The 22,329-nt window shown below is 39.0% G+C and overlaps 1 protein-coding gene across 1 annotated transcript in view; it reads right to left on the bottom strand.

The window, feature by feature from the left end:
* Positions 1-2,463: 2,463 nt before the first annotated feature.
* LOC108676587 (putative neural-cadherin 2) overlaps positions 2,464-22,329 on the bottom strand; it is a gene marked incomplete at its 3' end in the record, with an annotated part of 20,946 nt that continues 1,080 nt past the window's right edge. Inside the window, exons 2-4 of the mRNA XM_018164686.1 lie at positions 8,028-8,143; positions 5,490-5,654; positions 2,464-2,625 (exon numbers count right to left, since the gene is read on the bottom strand). Coding sequence (XP_018020175.1) covers positions 2,464-2,625; positions 5,490-5,654; positions 8,028-8,143 — 443 coding nt within the window. The remainder of the gene's footprint in view (positions 2,626-5,489; positions 5,655-8,027; positions 8,144-22,329) is intronic.

The following is a 22,329-nucleotide window of genomic DNA, read 5'->3' as shown; positions in this document are numbered from 1 at the left end:
TTGAGATGAATTCCCAATGAGATTCTCACGCCTTTTCAGTGAACTCACAGATTTTGTTAAATTTATCACGCGAACAAAATTTATAAATAAATTTTAGATGAATCATGGGTCATTATCTAGGTTAAAATTTACCAATTGTGCGACAGAAACGTTCGAATAGGCGTGCAAAATTTTCAAGTAAAAAAAGTGATGTGAAATCCAAAAAACAGAAGTTCATAACTTTGATTCTTCCAGCAAAGTAAAAAATTCCACGACGACTGTTCCTCTGAATTTGAATTGAGCGTAAAATCCAGCTTTTAATTGGAACGGAACTAATTTATGCCTGAATATCTGTAATAAACTATCCTAACCATGTTCAAATGTTGTACATATTAACTTCTGGTCACTCAAGCCAGAAAGGATGTAAAATTTCCCAACATTGTTGCAGTTGCCAAAAGTGATCGCAACTTCAATTACTTTGTAAACACGACCGTTTCCATTGCAAAGCAAACTAGAATTGAGCTCAAGAGTCTTAAGGCTAACATTAAAAAGATTTCGAAAGTAAAGAACTTCCTTTTCAGACGTCATAAAGGATTGAGATGAGATGCACGAGATTCCTTTCTATTGAAACACCAAAATGAAACAGCTGGGAATAAATTGCTGGAGAGGAGTGAAAAGGATAAAAATGTACAGGTATGAAACTATCCAACTTCAGAGAGAGTTTTTTCCGCTGTATCGATTCCTGCGACGATAAAAAAAACAACATCGGTGATAAAAACAAGACCTCTGGACATCTAAGAGAAAAGCGACACTGAAAGTCTTACAAAAGGCAGCTAATTCAATAAATACGTCAAGACAGTCGGTATCAGCGAGAGAGCTTTGTAGGAATAAAATAGGATCTTCTTAAGACGACGTTCATTACTTCGTATGAGATCGTCAATAAGAAATTAGTAGCCTTCTTCTTTGAAAATGAGACGGATATTAGGATATGAAAAAAAACAGACGCCTTTCGGAGGAATATTTCGTTATCGGTTTTGGTTATTAAACAGCAACTATACATTTTAAATTCTGTAGTTGATACCCACTGTAGGGTTTTATGTCATAAGCCAGTGCAACAAATAACATTAACAAATTATAACTGAGAATTTACTTATAACTTTGCACCACACGCGAATAAGAATGAATAACAGAGCACATAACTGGGAGCCTCATATAACTTTCTCCAAGTTTACCTCGACAGTAGCGAATGTTTTCATTGCGATCACGTTCACATGGCCATGAGCTCGCGTGAGATGTGAAATTGTGAATTAATTGCGATATTTATAGAAATTAAATTTAATCGGGATCTCGCCCCCAGCATTGACGATTTAATTACATTCAGAGGAGTTACTGCTTTTATCTGAATAGAAACTCGCTAAGACATCGCTTTTGGCGGGCGAGGTCAGCGCAGAGTGAGTGAGCAACTGCAGTCAAAATAGAAACTAACAATTAACAGCAAAAATGAATAACTTGCTTCGAATAATCAATTCTGAGATGTAAAACCAACGAGAATGTATGATTTTGAGGCAAATAAATGCTTTTTATAACTGCATTGTTAACAAATTCATTGCAACACCCAATTTAAGACGAATATTTGAACTCTTATTTCCTATAATAAGGCCTAATGTCATGACAACTAACTGCATAAGAATCGAAAATTCAAAATGACTAATTGTATGTCAACGGAACCTCCCATTGACGAAGCCATCATTTGTGTTAACCAATTCCACGTCATCCCACCCGGCGCTCTCATGAGGACCTCGTAAAGCCACAAATTAATATGGCCGCCACACGCAATTCCCGCGTCCATGGAGCGTCAGAAACATGATCAATTACTTCACCAGTAACGTTGGCGGCGCTACAAGCGCGGATACTGCATGTCTATTCCCGGGGGGAGGAGGGGGTCAGAGATGATGGGGGAATGCTATTCACTCGAGTTTATAGAATAAAGTAAATAATATCGACAACAAAACGAATGTGGTCAGCGATAGAACTCGAATCCTGGCAAACGCGAATAAGATTAACGAGCGTTTCGAGTGCGAGCAGGACAAACTCTTATTGGACATGCAGCCAACTTGAAAAATGAGACAGCAAGCAAGAGAAATAGATGACCATTAAATCCTATGAATCTTTTAATGCAAGGACGCTCCTTTCAATTTTCCAGGCGATGTTGGATTGTACTTACGGTTCGGAGTCAATCGAGTAATTCAAAATACATGGGAATGCATTTATTTTTCATGTACATATATGGTGCCGTACGTAGTGCAGTGACTCGGTCTAGTACTGAAGAAAGTATTGGACCGTAACGGAAGTATTTACCAGTTAATTGTTCCACTCATCTTAAGCACGTAGATGGTGCCGTACCTAGTGGAATGACTCCGTGAAATACTGAAGAAAAGTATTGGACCGTAACGGAAGTACTTACCAGTTTGCCGTTCTGCTCACCTTAAGCACGTAGATGGTGCCGGACTCGGGATCAACGGAGAAGGCAGCCCGGCGACGCGTCCAGTGTTTGCTCTTGGAGACCGAGGGCGGGGCGACGGCGGGGGGCGGTTCTGAGTTGAACGTTTTGCACTCAGGAATGTTCCGTGCGTACGGTTTTTCAGGCTCATCGCCGACAGCGACACAAATTACGACACAATACACAGCGCATTGAAGGCTGTAATCCAGCGTGCGAGGCATACTATATTTCATTGGTCCTGCCAGAACGCAGAAATATCTGGAGCTCCACAAAGAAATATCTTGAGCTCTCGAGAAAAGAAATTAAAATTGTCACATAATTAGCATAGGGTTCTCAGAAATATGTCACTAACGCTATTGTAATGTTTCGACGATCATCCGTGGATCAATCATGTATTCCATCTTGAAATAAAATCAAGCACGAAACTGACATTGCGCCGAAAATACTTTGGTCTGCATCATATTACTTTTCCACCATTTTTAACGCTCTCTCCTCTGACACTACAAAATGGGCATGCAATCCGTACTAAATTAGCGATATCGGAAAAATATTTTGCTAACGAACAACACAAAATCTAACTTAAATTTTTCGCTGCCTTAAATTTGATATCAGCACAGGAGGCAATGAATGAGCAATGTTCCCTTAAATCTGTGTCACGTCGTAATAAAAGGTAATACGAGTGTGTTAAGTAGGAAAATAATTCATCAGGACTTGACATAGTGAGAGGAGTGAACTGGACAGAAGTTTCCAGCTACCGGCGTATCATTAGCAGAATGAAAAAAAATTAACCTCAAACATCGCTTAGAAGCTAATGAAAACCTCAAACATGAATCGAATTCCCATGCGAAGAAAAAATGTTGGAGAGAAATTCTTTGATTGTAGACCTTGATTAGATGAAGTTCAAGATGGTAAGACACTGAGTAGTGAGTACTTCAATGAATTAAAATATTACAATACTTCATGTGAGCCGGCTTAAAAAATGTACGAGTATTATAATGATAATGATAAAAATTATTAAGTCAGTGGAAAGAACCATGCACCAGAGGACCTCATTCAGAAACATGGTATTTAGTTGCTTCTAGAATTGAATTATAAAACAATCAAAGTATTTTTACATGGTCGAGTTTACCCATAGCTACTAACCTAATTCTTTTATAACTTAAACCTTGATATAATTTCACCTAAGTTAACCTGTGAACAAATAGGTAAGCATGTTTCTCCGCAACCTTCTCCAACTAAGAGACTAGCGAGGATGTATCGGAACGACACGGTCAACGGCGCCGGAGTTTACACTGCATATAAAATTCATAGCCTCATTATGTTCGAGTTTCCTGAATCCGTGTGTTCCTGCAGCTTCCATATACGAAAAATGATCCAACAGCACGCCCATATCTTGGATGGAGTCAAGCAGGAATTGCGACGTATTCTGCGAGTCTGCGACATTTCAGGCTTTTATGCAATTGGATTTTGTTGAATGAAGTAATCTTGCGAGTGGAAAATGTTAATTCATCAAATATTGGAGTCCGCATACGGATGACACTGAGGTCGGCCATTAACAAACAAATGCAAGCTTATTAAAAAATTAGGTTATTAAATTGAACTCAATTTCTTAACACAGTAAGTGTATAAAATAAAGAATGGTGAGGCTCGTCCAAGGGAAAAAGAGGTACCAACAGAAATCTTCTTTGAAATGACGGGTCGAGTGCAAAAAAATGTTAAAAAACATAGAATGTCAGCAGAATGTCAATCAATAAAAACCAATAGGAAACTTATCTTATAAAATATTGGCCGAAGCATATAAACTTGATTAAGTTTACACGACAGAAGTCAGACTTGAGTCAGCCAAAGCTAAGAACCGAGTACGGCAGCGTTTCGAGTGCAGCCAAAAAATACGGACGGATATCCTAAGTGCAATGAAGACGACAGCCGAAGAATCCCTGGAGATTACGAGCTCGCGTCTACGAGCGCGTTGATGGATACAGCGTTTATTTTTTCATCAAAAACTAGCAATAATCGAACTTTAAAGAATTCAAAGGAGTCCACACAAAACCACCCTGATATAATATAAACAATCACAGCACAATGTTATTGTTCCGAATTTTCGTGTATGATAATTTTTAAGCATACGCAATATAGCATTCCGGAGAGAAGTAAAACGGCGTGTTCAAAAACATTTGGCAGAACAAATCATGTGTTGTTAGTAAACAAAAGTTTTAATAATTAACGCTTTTTGAACATTCTTCTTTAAGCGCGAGATCACTTTGGCTATGATTTTTTTTAAACCCTACACTGACTAATTAAGGTGAAGGGTTAAATTTCAGAAACATTTTTTGTAATGAATTGTTTTGCCGAACTTACAATTCGAAATCAGTGTCTCATTTTCACAATGCTTGCCTAGATTCTGAAAGAAAATCTTTGTTCGATATTTATTCCTTCTACTTAACTCTGATTTGTTTTGAATTTCAGAACAACTGCCATTCTCATGCTTCACAGATGCCCGATGCGGCTTCCACCTGTCGTATAACCTAGCCATGTTGAAGGCAATCTTCAGATGTCTGTATCCCTGGGGCCATACTTTCAAAACGCGCTAAGTGAACGTAATTAGTTAAGCTCTATTTTCTTGTCAGTGATTGGTGGATTTGGATTGAAAGGCCGTCAATGATTGGCGGATGAACTTACGATCTCTTAACTTTTTTTGAAAGTATAGGCCCTGGGCAACAAAACACACAATATTTCGGCACGGTAACAACCGAACCTACTTCCTTCTGACTTTTCGTTGCTAGAGAAATTTCTTATTTTTTTATTACAATTATAATTATTAGCAGCATTTTAGACTTTGTTCCTACTTTCAGCTACCTATTTTAGGGATCAAGGACCTAATAGGACTATTTTGTTGAAATAGTGGAAATTGAACACAAAATTTGAAGCACTATGACAACTCACAATGACTACACGAGTCTTGACAACAACATCACAATATAAATAATGTTCATATATCAGCAGGACGCACCTGTATGACCGGCTTAGGCAGGTGTCTGTCGTCTTCCTCAGTAATCTGCGTCTGATAAACGTCGTTGGCAAAACGCGGCGGAAACTCGTTGACGTCTTCGACGGTGACGTACAACGTCGCTTCTGCGCTGCCCTGAGACGTACGCGCCTCCAGCGGCACCGTCAGCTGTGACGTCAATAATAAGAAGCGTTATTGGTGACAGTAATGCGGGCACATTCAAGTATTGGTGTATGGGAATACTGATCACTGAAAAGAGAGGATAATAAGAAGATGCGTTATTGGTGACAGTAATGCGGGCACATTCAAGTATTGGTGTACGGGAATACTTCAATACTAGAAGAGCAGAGAATAGGCGAGGGTGGAGAAGAGAAGAGGCATTATTGAGGGCGGAAAAGAGTCAAGAAAGTAGTGAACGTCGAATGCAAGAAATTCAACATCTCAAGCTAATTGATGGAAATAAAATAATCGACTGCTTAAGTGGAATCGTACGAGGTAAAGCCTAAAATATGTATTAAGTTATTAATAACTTAAACGTCTCACGTTAAATTTAAAGACCTATGCAAGAGCCATGTACTGCAGAACCCAAGGGCAACCAGAGCAGAACTATTCGTCGGCTCACATATGGCACGCATTACGAGTTCTCAATTAATTAATTCAGACAGGTGAATTAGAGCGTTCATCATACCTTCGCCATCAAAATGTATGAACAATTTCCGCCAGTTCAACGCTTTCCATGAAGTGAGAGGAACTGGCGTTAGTTCTAACAATACTGCTAGATTAGCCCGACAGCTGACAACCGCAAGCGTTCATAATTGGCGGTTGAACTAGTATATAGTTCATTCATGTTCACAATTGACGTACTAGATGGGGATATAAAAGTAAGTTCGCAACGACCGGTGGTTGGATGCGTGTACCTTAGGCGCTGCTTGCAATTGAGCGCTTAAATGAAGCCTGGGGCGAAATGGCAACGCCGAAATCTTCCGACCAAATACAATTAGAATAAATTCAAACTGCCTACGTAAAGCGCAATTAATGAGGATGCATTTTTTGCAATACTAATAAGACGAAATAATGTACATGATTTGAAGCACAAAGGGCAATCAGGCATCCAGTTGTCGGGCGATTGCCGGGAAGCAATTATTTCCATCGATATGGAAGAACTTTATAGGGGAACTCGCACCAATCACCCCCATTAATCAGGCGTTAAGTTTCACCAAAGTTTAGGTTAGAATAGTTTTCCAAGGGCAAGGAACAATCAACACTTTAGTTGAATGGATCATAGTTTTTCTATGGCAACTGCCAAAGTTTGGCCAAAATTCGCTATCGAAAGGACGGTTCCTATGGAGCAATTACAATTGTAGTTGTCATTCCTCCGAAAAACGAAGCCGTAGAGGCCCGAAATGAAGGATAATAAGTTAGCGCCCGGAAAAAATGAGTAGACGAGAGAAAAAAGTGCTGACTCGGGCGTCTTTGGCTATAAGAGTTCCTGCATTTGTGAGGCAGAAAAACTCGTCTGCAGGGCGATTGGTTCCTGATTAATTGCACCTACAATGTTACGGGTCGTGAAATTAAGCCTAATCTCGACTGGACTTCTCCTGCGATTACAATATATTGAGATATATTGTATTGTGTATATGCTCAAGAAAAAAAAATAGAAGGCTTGAAGTTCGAAGTTTCGAAGCCTGATACATATTGAATCAAAACTACGTGGCAGCTGACAAGAAACTTGCAGAGTCTCCAAGTTCAGCTTCTCATAGTTAAGAAATATTGTAAGCCAGATAATATGAAGAATACATTTAAATGACAGCGGCGTAAAGCGTATCAGACGAATAAACAGTTTTGTGATAGCAGTATTAAAGGGCAAGGTTTCAATGATCCCGCGTATAGATACAGCTTGAGATCAAATCAGCCGATTTGATTTGATTAAAAGTGCATTTAACACCGCATTTGGATGTTGTGTATTGAAGAAATTGATACTTTATCTACGGACAAGTTAACCGTCGTAAAGGCTGTCGGTACCAGAAGGTTTGGTAACAGGTTGGCATAGTCAGCGTTTAGTCTTATAGGATCAGAATATTGCAAGTTTTTCTGACAAGTGAAAACTGTATGAATTTTGAGCTTTCGTTCGATAGCCACTAGAAAGCCAAGGTTTGGTATTCAATAATCCTGGAATGAATTTCGCACTGCGAATGGATTGCTCACAGATACAAGCGAGTAGACCAGTTTATTGAATCAATTATTCTCTTAGAGTGGGGGGCGTCTCACTGGTGTTGATGAAAAGTGGGACGCAGTGAAACTTTACCTGCATTTCGAAATTTTTTATCTAGCACAGCAAAGGCAGGTGGGGCGACCAGAGAACCGATTACTTCAAAACAAAAACGGTTTGTTATTGATAACCAACCACAACGGCAATATTGTACAAATTTCAGTATTACAGAGATACATCAGTACCGATTCACTCTCAATACAAGAGTAAAGCGGTTTATCTCAATACATCTCAGTACACATAGCACATGCATTATTTGGTCTGCAACTCACGTGCGCTGTAGTTTCTCTGTCGAGAGGCGACACTAGCGCCACGACGCCGGTGTGCGGCTGCACCGTGAACCAGTAGCGCTGCTTCCAGTCCAGCAGCGAATACCGCACTTCTGATTCTGCTCATAGAATAGAAGTGTCGGCGTTGAAGAAATAGGCCCATGGCCTGTTGCCGATTCTTGAACTTTTCGTGACTTGATTCACAAGGGATCCGGCCTTTGGAACCCGATCTTTCCATAGCTGACGATTGATTGAGATAGCTGCTGGACTTATTGCCTGGTCCGTAATGTGCTAGGCATTTTAAGACTGAACATATGCTCCTGCATAGCTTCGTCTAGTCTGTTTTCTCATGGGGATAAGATAGCTTATTTACGAAAAAAATGTGATAATAGACATGAACTTGAAACTCTAATGAAAATCAGTCAACAAAACACGCATTTTACATGGTGACTATGCATTAGAAGCCAAAATAAATCTGAATGCTGAATTTCCAAAGCTTTGAAATTCCTATTAAGTGTCTCAAGTAGGGACACTCATGTTTATAAATTCATCTGGACAATGGTGCGCGAAAATGACTATAAAATAGTTATTGCCAAACGAATTGCATAAACAGCGTCGTGAACACCTGCATGATGATATCAGTCCAGAGGATGACTATGGTACCAAATGGCTTAATTTAAAAGATTTATATCTTATTGAGGTAGCCATCAGCCTTTCGTTCGCCGTAGATAATCGGGCTGAAATCCTTGAAGGAAATGGTGTAGCGCTATCCATGCACCACTAAGTTTAGATTGCATCAAATATTTCAGTGTCTATGAAATACAGACCCCAAGCTGCGAAAATTTTAGAGATACCCATCTATCAAAAAGATGCCTCACGTTTGAAAATATTTTGCCAATACTCAGTAAAAAAGTCTTTTTTGAATAATGACGACCATCTATATTAATTAAATAACATTGACTTCGGTCTTTCACTTTCTTCCTGGTGATCCTTAAAAATCGCACGCTAAGAACACCACGTGGAATTTATTTCATAAATCGCCATTTATACTTATGAAAATAAATATTTTCAACTTGTTTACCAGGGAAGTATAGATGCAAATTTTCAAAATGAAAAAGATGATCTGTGGTTATAGAAACGACATCTAAATCTGATGGCCATTACATAAAAATTCTTTGGGGAAAATGAAGGAAATTGATTGGTCATAGATAGAAGTTTCGTTGAAAAAGACAAGATTTTCAACTAAATTTTTCAAAACGATTCATTCGATTCTGAAGAAATGGAAACAGCGAAATTCAAAGCAAATCGAATTTTTTTTTGCAAATAAATGATTTATCAGGGAAAATATAGGAAGATATTGAAGTAGGGTCGAAAATTTAAACCCCGAAATTATTTTTATTGAAATCAAAACGTGGAAACTAGAACATAGACTATTGGATGAACTGAATTATCTATATAAAGTAACATTTTACTTTTGGATTTCACTGTCAGTTCGCGTCTGCATTGGTTCTAGGAAAACTAATTATCGGCCGGCATTGGAGCGGAACTAATTAAATATTTTCTAATTTATGCATCAAAGTAACGAAGCAATATTTCGACGGAAATGTCGTAATTGAAACTCGAATTTACATGTTTAGAAATGCAATTCACCAGCAAAAAGAAATTTTATTGCCGACGGAGAAATTGAATTTCTCGAAAGAAAAATTTCATTTACTCGAAGCATAAATTTCGCTCCCCATTTATATTTTACGAACCAACCCAACGAGATTTTGTGAAACAAAATAAAGTAAGAAAAAAATTCACCTTTCGATCCACACCTGAGAAGCCGAACGACGCTTACGCGGGACGTCGATCAAACTTACTTATTTTACAACCCGCCAATAATTTTTAGTTTTTTAAGCGTATAGTGAGTGTGGTAGCATTTATCCTTACTTTCATTGGGACGATGGAAATCTTACGAAGTCAGAAATTGTAATAAAATAACAATTTTAATAAAGAATTAATTTGGAAGTAGAATGCCATATCGACGCAAAATTTGAACTGCAGGAAGAAACGACCTTGAAGTTCGAAGGATTTTAACTGTCACCAGGTGGGTCACTGCAGCAACAAGTTATAACAGCCAAACTCGCTTATAATAAATTAATGCAATTATTGCACGTGATATAAATATATAGACTCCTGAATTTTAATCCCAATCCACTAATTTCTGCAACTGCAACAGATTCGTTAGCTCATCAACTTACAAGTCTGATAATCAAGTCTACAGCTCGAATGGACACCGATAAATCTAGTAAAATGGTAAATATCCTCGCAAAATTGCGAGGGAAACAAAATAATTTATTATTATTATCATCATTGTAATGATTTTTCACAAGTTCCAATATATTCGAACTACGAATCAAGTGTGCAACACCTAATGTAACTATTTGGTGATAAATGAACTAAACGAGGTAAATAGGCATGAAAAGGAAAAAAAACACTATATCCTGGCTCATCAGATGAACCAAAAGGAACAGCAGGTTTAGTTAACTGAAGCTGTTATTGTCAATACTTATTTATGCGAGTAGCTGCTTTCACTTTCACAACATGAGAGAAATGACGCTGCGGCAGCAGAAGCTGCAACTTATCTTCCGTAGAGTTTCAGGACCGCAAGCGACGGCAGTGAAAGCAGCACTCGCTCTGCATACAATGAGGCACAAAAAATCCCCAAAATTTGGTTCAAATTTCCACCCACGCCAGAAGATTTATCTTTGTTCCTCTTGCAGTACATTAGGCAGCCAAGAATATTCTGGTCCTTGTGAGCAAACAATTCCACGCAATGGATGTCTTCGGCGAGGGCGGTATACATGATACTGCGCTGGGGATAGATGTCTTAATAATCTAATGCCATCTCGCTTTGATAAATACTCATCGGTCAAATGTGACGCACAAAAATTACCTATCATTTAATTAAGAATCAAAATTATAGAACTTAATTACTGCAGAGATGGTCGTAGGAAAATAAGCTCTTCATACGCAAACCTAAACATGATAAATACGATACAATTAATAAATCCCACGTGGCCTAATAAAATCGTCCAGTCGATAGGATATCAACGTCCATTAATGCATCGCCGAAATTCACTGCGCTAACAGGACGCGATTTACACGCAAACGCCATGCTGCTGCAGGCCGACAATAGTCACTGAATATTAGGCCATAAATGCCCGTGCGGTCCAAAATACGGTCGCTCTTGCAAACAGAAACATATCATCACAAACCTTCTTACTGCATTGAATGCACGCAGCGTGCCTGCCGAGTTTGATTGCCACCTGAGCCTGGTATTGCTCACAGGCTTTCCGGTGTAATCTTCGGGACTATTGCGTGTGCTGCAAAATATGACGCTGTGTATCGAATCATCGACTAGAGAACAAAGAATATTCTGATGAAAAACTAATTCAATTTATCTATTTCCGCTAAGCCCAAACAAACAAAGGATTTAATTCCCCTGATCCGACTGACTTTTCAATGTGAATATGAGCGGATGCCATTAATGCGTGTTGGTATGAAATCCAATAGCGATGCGTTAAAGAAACCCAATTTGTACTCGAATGTTAGAACAATAATCTCTGGTACAAACTTGCTCAGAGTAGCACATAAAACAATGCATGTGCCTTGAAACAGATTCGCTAGATGAAACACAGTCAAAATTACAGCGATCGATAAATAATCTAAAGTCTGTGCAGTGCAAGTGAGCCGCTAATGCTGGCCATTCGAAGGCAATCCTATATACGCCTAAAAGGCTCTGTATTGCACTCGATAAACATCGCATGGTTTCAGGCGCCTTGTACAATAATAGGCACCTGAACAGCGGTTGAGAACTTTTGAATTAACTTAAATGTGAGTGACATTGTTGAAGGCGAATCATGTTTTCTAATGATTATATTTGTGACCATGCAAGTGGTGTTGAAGTTATACTCAACGTTGTGGATGCAGTGAATTCAGATTTTTTGAGCCAAAAAGAGAAACGCAGATGAGTTGAATTGAATTTATATGCCTCGCTATTTCTGGGAGTGGTGTTGCGCCGTCACGACAAAACTCAAACAAAACTGATTGTAGGCAATGGAGGAGAATAAAGCCTATTAATTCAAAAGAAGAATCTCCAACTGAATTAATAACAGCCTTACAATGCAAGTCTGCTTTTTGAGCGCAGATATTCCAATTTCACTATTCCACAGATACTGTAGGGAAAAATAACTGAAGCACTATTAAAAACTCATTTAATTGAATTCGAGCCATATGAGATATTAAACGAGAATACTCCTGAAGTGCCATCATTAGCTAATGAAAAAAGTTTTGAAAAACCACGTTTGGAAGTTAATTGAAGTACAACAAAAACATTCTCGAACATTTGTTGCATAGAGCCAGGATCCGTACTTGTGATTGATCAATGAAGCGAATTTGGCAATGCAATTTTGCAACGGGATTGTCCGTAAACGTAATTGCAAAAAACGATTTATTGCATCAGTTGTCTGTCTGGTGGATGCATGGATCAGAGCATCGGTTCATTTCTCTGTTCTTTTAATTCCGATTTGATGAAGCAGCGATGGCGTTACATGAGAAAAGACACAGAATAGACGGACAAGAATTCTACAGATATAACGACGCTTACAAACATTTTTCAGTTGTTGTGCATGCACCAATTTTCCATAGATAAATTTCGAATCTTGTAGGGCAATGATTTCATTTGATTACCGTTGTGCATTTCAATATTATGCATTTTAACTAGGAAAAACGTACAGAACTTCGCTAAAAAGCGAAAGCACCATCTAAGTATCTAGAGGAGAGAGGCAGCTTTTTTGATCCTGAGATCGGTCACAGCAAAAATATTTTCGATAAATTTTTCCTAATGAAATAGCGTTATGGGACCAAGTGCAGCGACATGACAACCATATTGTGCAGTAAAATGCGACAATGAGCGATAACAACGGCCGCGTAACGATCGTACCTCCGCAATGGGCGTTCCATCAGTGATCGAAGTTGCGTCCTCCTGCGTACGGCGCTTTCAGTCGAGGCAGAGCTCGACAAAACCTCGAGGCAAGAAACTTATCCCATAGAAAGGCTCCGTGCTCCATATATGGCAGGTGTATTTATTTATGTATGTTCGGGAAACAAAAAAAAACGTTACTAAAATTTTTCTTTGACGGAACTATCGGCGCAGCGAAAAATTGTTAGGCACAGAACCTTCGTGTGAAAGAATATTTCTACACAGAACGATAAGAATAGGACCATATGCACCATATGTGGCAGATGTATATATGTATGTCCTGGAAACAAAAGTTACTGAATTTTTTCTTTGACGGAACTATCGGCGCAACAAAGAATTGTTAGGCACACAACCTTTGTGAGGAAGAATATTTCTACACTGAAAGATAAGAGTAGAAACGTGTAAGTTTCAGCGTCGGAGTTGGAACGTTTGAATCTCTGTAAGGATTTCAATAATTGACCGAAAAATGTGCAAGTGAAACTATTAGTGTGAGCAGAGGTATCGCTATTTATTCGGGATTTTAGTGCCAAACTTATCTCTCTGCAATGAAGATTTTTGTGTAAATTAATTTTCTTTTCGGATGAACAGACGGGAAAGAAATTAACCTTCTCCCATTGCGTAAAAAACTGCTGTTTTGTGATATATGATTCTTTAAAACACAAGAAGCAAGAGGAATATGTAGCATCAATATAATAATATATTTCTAAAATAATTCATTCAATAATTAATCAGTTCACGAAGCAGCAATGCATTGAATACGATAAACTTCGCCGACCGTTTTCAATACTATTTGGTGCAACTGATGTTGCTAACGGATACATTGTTGCGTCCGATAATAGAAATTAGTGAACAAAAGAATGACGAAAATGCAGCATAAATCAATAATTCAGTCTCCAAAGGCTTTACGATAAAATAGTGCATGTAGCTATTATTTATCATCGAAAGTTAGCTTATTATTCAATTTCTCTCAGTTTATATATTTGTAATATCTTCTAATAAATAGGGATTACCAATTTATAGTACGCGTGCCAAAATTGTGGCAAGCGAGGGCTTTCCAGGGTGAACAATCATTATACAGGGTGTCCCAAACAACGATACCTACTCAATTTTGGATGGCTGTACCTCGAAAATTAATAGAGTTAACAAAATTTTGAAGGTCATGGCAATTTTTGGTGAGAGATAATCATGGCAATCTTAGATGAGTCAATCATGGCAATCTTTGGTGAGAGACAAAAACATAGCAATCTTTGGTGAGAGACGATCATGGCAATTTTTGGTGAGAGACAATCATGACAATCTTTGGTGAGAGACAATCATGGCAATCTTTGATGAGAGATAAACATGGCGTTCTTTGGTGATACAAAAACATGGCAATCTTTGGTGAGAGACAATCATGGCAATCTTTGGTGAGAGACAATCATGACAATCTTTGGTGAGAGGCAATCTTTGGTTTTGAAATTCTCTCCCACCAAAGATTGCCATGATTGTCTCTCACCAAAGATTGCCATGATTGTCTCTCAACAAAGATTGCCATGTTTTTGTCTCACCAAAGATTGTCATGCTTGTCTCTCACCCAAGATTGCCATGATTGTCTCTCACCCAAGATTGCCATGATTGTCTCTCACCCAAGATTGCCATGATTGTCTCTCACCAAAGATTGACATGATTGTCTCTCACCAAAGATTTCCAAGATTGTCGCTCACCAAAGATTGCCATGTTTTTGTCTCACCAAAGATTGTCATGATTGTCTCTCACCAAAGATTGCCATGATTGTCTCTCACCAAAGATTGCCATGATTGTCTCTCACCAAAGATTGCCATGATTGTCTCTCACCAAAGATTGCCATGATTGTCTCTCACAAAAGATTGTCATGATTTTCTCTCACCAAAAATTGTCATGATTGCCTCTCACCAAAGATTGCCATGTTTTTGTCTCACCAAAGATACAAAAAATAAACAGCGAAAAGAAAACATGTCATGACATCGTAATGATTATGCAAAATGATCTTACTAAAACTTTGTGCAAGCACGATTTTAGCACATGTCACTGAAAGTTCTATCAAACGCTTCTGGCTACATCGATCTGTATGATTTTTGGTGGAGAGATGGAAAAAAACATGGGGAACAAATCCTGACCTTCCAAATTTTTTTAACTCTATTACTTTTCGAGTTACAGCCCTTCAAAATTGAGTATCGTTTTTTTAGACACCCTGTATATAATTAACTACTGTATTTATTATTGTTTTCATTTCAAAAATATCTATTAACTAACACAAGAAAATCAGGCAACGATTTGCACCAGTAGCCATATCCTCCTCGTTTAAACTAAATACTAGTAAACAAAATGCACCTAATCCATACGTGAAGTAATTATAATGCTAATAATGCTATATGTTAGCGGATAATTTCTACGAAAAGTATTCGCGGACGCGGGTAATTTCGTGGTCCGCGGTGACTGTACGGTACGCTATCAAGAAAATTCCTATTCAAATTTACACTTTGAAAACGATTAGACATTTTTTAATTTTACCTAGTGGGAAATTTCCTAGTAGGTGGTCTGAAAACTGCGGGGATAGAAACTGAGAGTAGTTTTGCCTGCTGTTTCATCCGCACCTGGAAATCGATCGTTAGCAGAAAATTGAGCTGCCATGGGCTGGTGCAATAAGACAATTTATTCGACCACGATGCGGATGGATTTCTCAAACTGCCTGTGTTGTTGCAAGATGAATTTTTTTCAGAGGATTCATCTTTTCTTCGATTAGCAATCATCATCGTTTCTCGAGCAAACACCATAGTTTTTGTTTGGGGTCAATTTAAAATCATATCCGGCTCAGAGATGGCAGATAATGACCACTATAACACGTTGATAATTTCTCGTAGGGTATGCGAGTTTTACACGGGCACAAAATATAAAGCTTAGCGAGAATTCACGGCACTTTGAATTAAAAGCTGTTGAGGTTGCACGATCGAGGACAGCGCGGCGATATTGCGTTTCAAGGGTCGAGCTAGGTCGCGATATTGAACGTAAAGCTTAAGGCGAAAGTCTGAATAGTACATGTTATGGTTAACATTCTGCATTCAGTTTAATATGTAACATCCAGGTATCATGCATGAAAGGAAGTAGATTCGATATTTTTTTTTTTTTTTTTTTTTTTAAAAAGGCCTCCCACATTCACCATTCCAACAAAAAAAAAAGGAATTGATTTTATTAATTAAAAACAGGGAATTGGATGTCGCCCAGCGCTGTACTTACAAGAAAGGCCATGCAGCCCTCGTGCATCCATCCGCTTTCCGCACCGACAAGTGTGGGGTTCGCATACATTTGCGCCAACTCGAAGAGCAATTGAGACGCGGAAGGAGTCGGGATCTAGAAGTGTTCCAAGAGTATCTGAAGGAATAGCGTGAAGCCACAAGCCACTCTCTCTCCTCGCCGCCGCAAGTAGACGAGCCCTGGATATTTGGTCCGCCGCTCCCAAAAGCCGCGCCGCGGAGGCCGCGGCCACAGGCCCATCCCAAGTCCTCTGCCGGCCCAAACTCGCGTCCTCGGGCAGAGCGATACCTGCGTTCCCATTGCGCCACTCATCCACCGCCATCCGCAAACTGTCGTCCCCGGCCAGTCGTACATTATGTAAAACAGCATCAACTAGGCCACGGACGGAGTGGAGTGACGATATGAACGCAGGGAGCGCGATGTCCTTTGACATACGGATACCCAGGCCTCCCAGCCGGACCGGCAACACAGCTTGCTCAAGAGATTCGCGCTCGAAGCTGACATTGGTGATGGTCGAGAGGGCAGAAACCAACACCTCATCGAACCGCTCCAAATCAATGAAGACTTAACAGATATTGAAGACTTAACATGTCAGAGGAATGATGGAGCAGCTATTACGCGGAGTGACTTTCTCAGACCCTGGCCTTTGTTAACAGTCCACAAAAATTTCCGGAATACTTCACCAGAGCAGGTGTACCCTATCAGGTTAAAACTTCTCAAGTTAAGTAGGCAACATTTCACATTTGCGAGAAACCCGTGTCCATAAATTCGAACCTTTAATTAAACTTTTTGTGCATGCAAGAGATGATGGTGAAGAACGTGAGTGTGACGTATGCATGCTCATTAAAAGGCCTAATAAAATTAGACACGTACAAATAACAGACACTTCATTCCTTGCCTCTCAACAATCCTTACAAATGTAGAAGTCTGCCGGGGATCACTTAAAATGTTCATTCAAGGGTAAGCTGGTCGAAAAAAATATCTATCAAAATTATCTATAAGAGTAGTTTAGGTCTGTATTTTCATATTTCGGGTCTAAAATCGTACATCTACATATTTCTACGTCATAAATTTGATTTTGCCGCGCGAACTAGACTGAAGTATCGCTCTGTAGCCGGGTTATCTTACTATTTTTGTCGCAAAATGAATCCTCAGAAGTCCAATATCGTTGAAGGTAAGTTGTATCAATATTTTCGCCATTTGGGGTTAAGATGATTCTGGACAATTTCAGGGTATATGGTAAGCGGCTTCCCATTTAATGAATATTTGGTCTTGGCATGAACGTTATCATTGACTGCAATAATGCTGGCGAGTTATGTGACCTATTGTACAGAATCGGTTAAGTAAGCGCGAGTTCATAGATGGTAAATATTTTACGCGCTTACTTACATTTTAGATGGTAAATATTTTTTAATATTTAATGTTACCTACACATTCAATTCATTGCCTTTCTCATTCAATCATATTTTAGTTACTGGAGCGTTAATATGCATTATGAAATTGTGGTATAATTAAATTATTATACTTAATTATTACCTACTTATACTATTTCATCATATTGATGCAGTAGGAATTTAAAAGCAAAGAAAATAGCCAAAAATTTCACCATTTCTTATAAGAGAAAAAGTTTCGGAGTCCAGCTCCATCGTCAGTTCAAAACCTAGAACACAGGTACAAGCAATTAGTAACCTAAAATTCACACTCAAACAATTCACCTAAACTTGAGGACATTAGAACTAAAATCGAAGATAACAGAAATAAAAATGAGATGACATGTAGAGAAAGTACTATCTATTTACAATTGACATCCTTTTATTGAAGGATCTAGCTAAAAATAAAGACTTAATCGTTTGTAAGCCAGATAAGGGCAAGGGAGTAGTATTGGTTGATCGTCATCGTTATAATAGTAGCCTCACTACTCTAATTACGGACCCATCTAAATTTATTGACATTACAGATCCAATTGCCAAAACTATTTTGAAGATCGAGGACAAAATTAATAATTTCCTACGAAAACTTAAAGATTCCGCGGCATTGTCACATGAAACTTACTTTAAACTTTATGCTTCTGGCTCATGTCCTGGTATTTTGTATGGCTTGCCAAAAATTCATAAACCAGATTTCTCTTCAAATTTTCAATTTCGCCCAATTTTTGCTGCTTACAATACTCCTAGCTTCAAACTTGCAAAATTTCTGGTTCCAATTTTGAGCTGTCTTACCACCAATCAATATACGGTAGACAATACTTACATGTTTGTGGACCGTTTGAATTAGGTTTTGAACTGACGATGGAGCTGGACTCCGAAACGTTTTCTCTTATAAGAAATGGTGAAATTTTTGGCTATTTTCTTTGCTTTTAAATTCCTGGTAAATTTGCGACTTAAGCAGCCAAGTGATTTTAATATTGATGCAGTAATTTCATCTGCCAACACGCCTCTAGTTCTTAGGAATTTTTCTGCTGCTCTAACTGCATCACGTTTACATCACCAATATTTTTTCATAATTTTTGTAATTTCATAGACAACTTCTTAAATCACTCATTGTTAATTCGTCTCTTGCATCTGGGCTAATTACAATTGCTAGTGAGACAGAAGTAGGTTATATTGGTTGGCCCTACCAACAAGTGCACAACCACCACCAGCTCCATCGTACGATTATTAAAAATTAATTTAATTATACGTGACTGACATTGCATTGACTCATAAAATTGCTGGCAGAAAGTGGAGTTACGAAATTGCAATTATTAGCGATTACTCAATATATATTAACACCGGCTAGAATAATTATCTTGAAAATCCTTTCCTGGCTCCAGAAATGTACTGATTTACAGCAAGCGTAGTTCAGAATCACTCATCAATCACACAATCATTGATTTGTAACACCTTCAAATTTTGTTAGTTATACAGTAGACGTTTGCTTTAGATTCAGTTATTATTACTGACATTAACATACAAATGCAATTAATTACTTCTCACTATATTACAAATTTTGAGGTTTTTATTATATTAACCCGTAAACTCCGCAGGCATTCAAAATCAAGTAAATATTACTTGAATGTTTTACTTTTTTACGCAGGCACAATTCTTTGTGCTACGAGAATCAATTAAATATTCATTAAATAGTGTCGGAACGAAGCAAGTCCCGCGGTGGTGCTTGCCGATCAGATAATTCCACTTCAAAGCAGCAAATTAAGACACGACGCGGCCAGCAATTTACTTGCCATTTGATCGCATTAAAGCTCCAAATGAAATAACATGGAAATAAAAGAATATTCAGCGCTGAGCGCGGTGAGTGATCTATGGCAGCGAGGGCTGAAGGCGCAGGCCTGAGAATGGCAAGATGGCGCCTGGAAAATTTCTGAACTTTTGAAATCACAATTACTCGATAAAAGTTTAGCAACGTCGGGTATTGCTGGTTTGTGAATAGAAATATTAGGGTTAAATAAAAAATTAGAGCATGAAATTTATTACTTAATTATTTTTATAAAAAGAACACCTGTTGGATGGCTGTTATGAAAAAAAACATATCTCAAATGTTAGAAAATTTATATCAGAGATGCATGACTTGCGAATCTAAGTTCATCTAAGGCATCCAAGGCCTCGTGGCAATGAATGTAAATTTAAACATGAAAGAAACGTGAAGTTCGGAGTGGCGTTTGGGTGAAGTGAAATATTTTAAACCTCGGGGCAACAGTGAAGCCTCCAAGCGGGGCGCTCAAAACAAGAAGTTCTGAACAGCAACAGGAATAAATGGCAATTTCATCCTACACGAGGAACGTTTAGGATGTTTATTCGCTGACATGTGCTGCTGCTGTCCAATAATAATTGGGCAGCACAATGCTGTCCAATAATAATCGAAAGAATAACGCATACTACCAAAAAAGCAGCGGCAGTAAAATCAGAAGCATCGTCAGTAACAGTGGCGATGGGACCAACAGCAAAAGCCTCACCACACCAACACAGCAGCACCAGCAATGTCGCAGCACAACAGCAGCTTCACCATACCAACACAGCAGCACCAGCAATGCCGCAGCACAACAGCAGCTTCACCACACCAACACAGCAGCACCAGCAATGCCGCAGCACAACAGCAGCTTCACCACACCAACACAGCAGCACCAGCAATGNTGCAGCACAACACAGAACAACACAACACAGAACAATACAATACAACACAGAACAATGCAATACAACACAGAACAATACAATACAACACAGAACAACACAATACAACACAGCACAGAACAAAAAAACACACAAGGCTCAATGCTTCACGCTAGACAAGAGACTGCAACCTGACCTTAGGCAGCACAAGATGTTATGTGATGGGCACCATGTGATAGGAAGGGCGCCTTTTGATAAGAAGAGCTTCATGTGATAGCAAGGGCGTCATGTGATAAGAAGGGCGCCATGCGCTATGAAGGGTGTCATGTGATAAGATGGGCGCCTCGTGATATGAAAGTCTCTATGCGATATGACGGTCGTCATGCAATGATGCGATAAGAATGGCGCCATGGGATCAAAAAGGCGCAATGTGATAAGAAGTGTGCTCTGTGATTATAAGGGCGCCATGTGATAAAAAGAGCGTCATGCGATTAGAAGGGTGCCATGTGATAAGAAGGGCGTCACGTGATAAGAACGGTGCCATGTGATAACACTGATAAGAAGGACTCCATGCGATAAGTTGTGCGCCATGTGATAAGAATGGTAATGTAGCTCATCTGCCCCCTAAAGAAGTGAGATTGGATGGTGTGGCAAACTGGCCCAAGCATGCTGATGACCGACAAAGATACAAAATACCTGGTTGTTATTCACTTTCCTATGTTATGTACCAAAAGTGCGGTATTACCCTTTGTTTTAGAAAAAATATCGAATGTTCCACCAAATTACATAGTAACTAATATTTACCGCAAACGCGCCTTGTATCATATATGATACAACCATCAATTTTATATAATAAAAAGAAAAAATTCAAACTTGATGCAATTTATGTGTATATTGACCCATTTCAAAATAGAATCACCGTTGAAATATTTTTTTTATCCTCCACATTAAATGCGTGCATTTAAGGGTTAAGTTCTCCGGGTCGCGTTTGCTAGGCGCTTCATAAGGGCAGCTATGTCCTTGTTTTTATACATGGGACTAGTATTAGTCCCATTAGCCCTATATTTATACAGTAGTGACGAATAAAGTGCTTATACATGGGTCTAGTATTAGCTGCGAGGATTAGCACTCCAAATATTGCGATGATTTATTCTTCAAATGCGAGTAGCTGATGCGTTTGCGTATATATAGCATCGGCAGTTGCGCTACGGCAAATAGTATAGTATATGCCGATACTATATATATAGCATGGGCAGCAGCGCTGCGGCAACTGTAGTGTGTACGTCTAATGTTATGAAGTATGTATTGTCCCAGCAACGACGGTTCTATCAACGTCAAGAGGTGTTTATATGATATTGAACTGTTCACATAGATATTCCATAAGTACGATCTACTGTGGAATGTGCGTCACAATGAAACTTCTAACAAAAACTAATAGAGAGTAGAGTTTTGAAACTTAAACGAGACATTATTAGGTCTCTCACCCACACTCTACGCTGATCTACAAAGTTTTTCACTTCCTCAGCAAGAGTGGCAACTATGCCACCAATTTTAAACGCCTCCTCATACTCGTCATTACCGTTACGTTCCATATGCCACCATGCATTAACCTCACTCGACGGCTGCGAACAACGCACTGGCACTTGCGAACCGTTTACCAATACTCTCCTCGTGTGTAGGCTTTTAGCCGGCAAAACTGAGAGTGTGAAAACTCGCTGCTAATACTCGCAGCTAGTACTCTAGCCCCGTGTATAAGCACCTATAGCTTACCTCCTTCCACTTCCTGGCGATACATTTGCACAAGACGTACGTGACTCGCAATACATTTACACAAGACGTACGTGGCTCGCAATACATTTGCACAAGACGTACGTGGCTCGCAATACATTTGCACAAGACGTACGTG

Source organism: Hyalella azteca, unplaced genomic scaffold, assembly GCF_000764305.2.
Source record: "Hyalella azteca isolate HAZT.00-mixed unplaced genomic scaffold, Hazt_2.0.2 contig9938, whole genome shotgun sequence".
Lineage (NCBI taxonomy): Eukaryota > Metazoa > Arthropoda > Malacostraca > Amphipoda > Hyalellidae > Hyalella > Hyalella azteca.
Note: the sequence above shows the minus strand (reverse complement) of the source record. Positions and strands in the feature narration are given on the sequence as shown.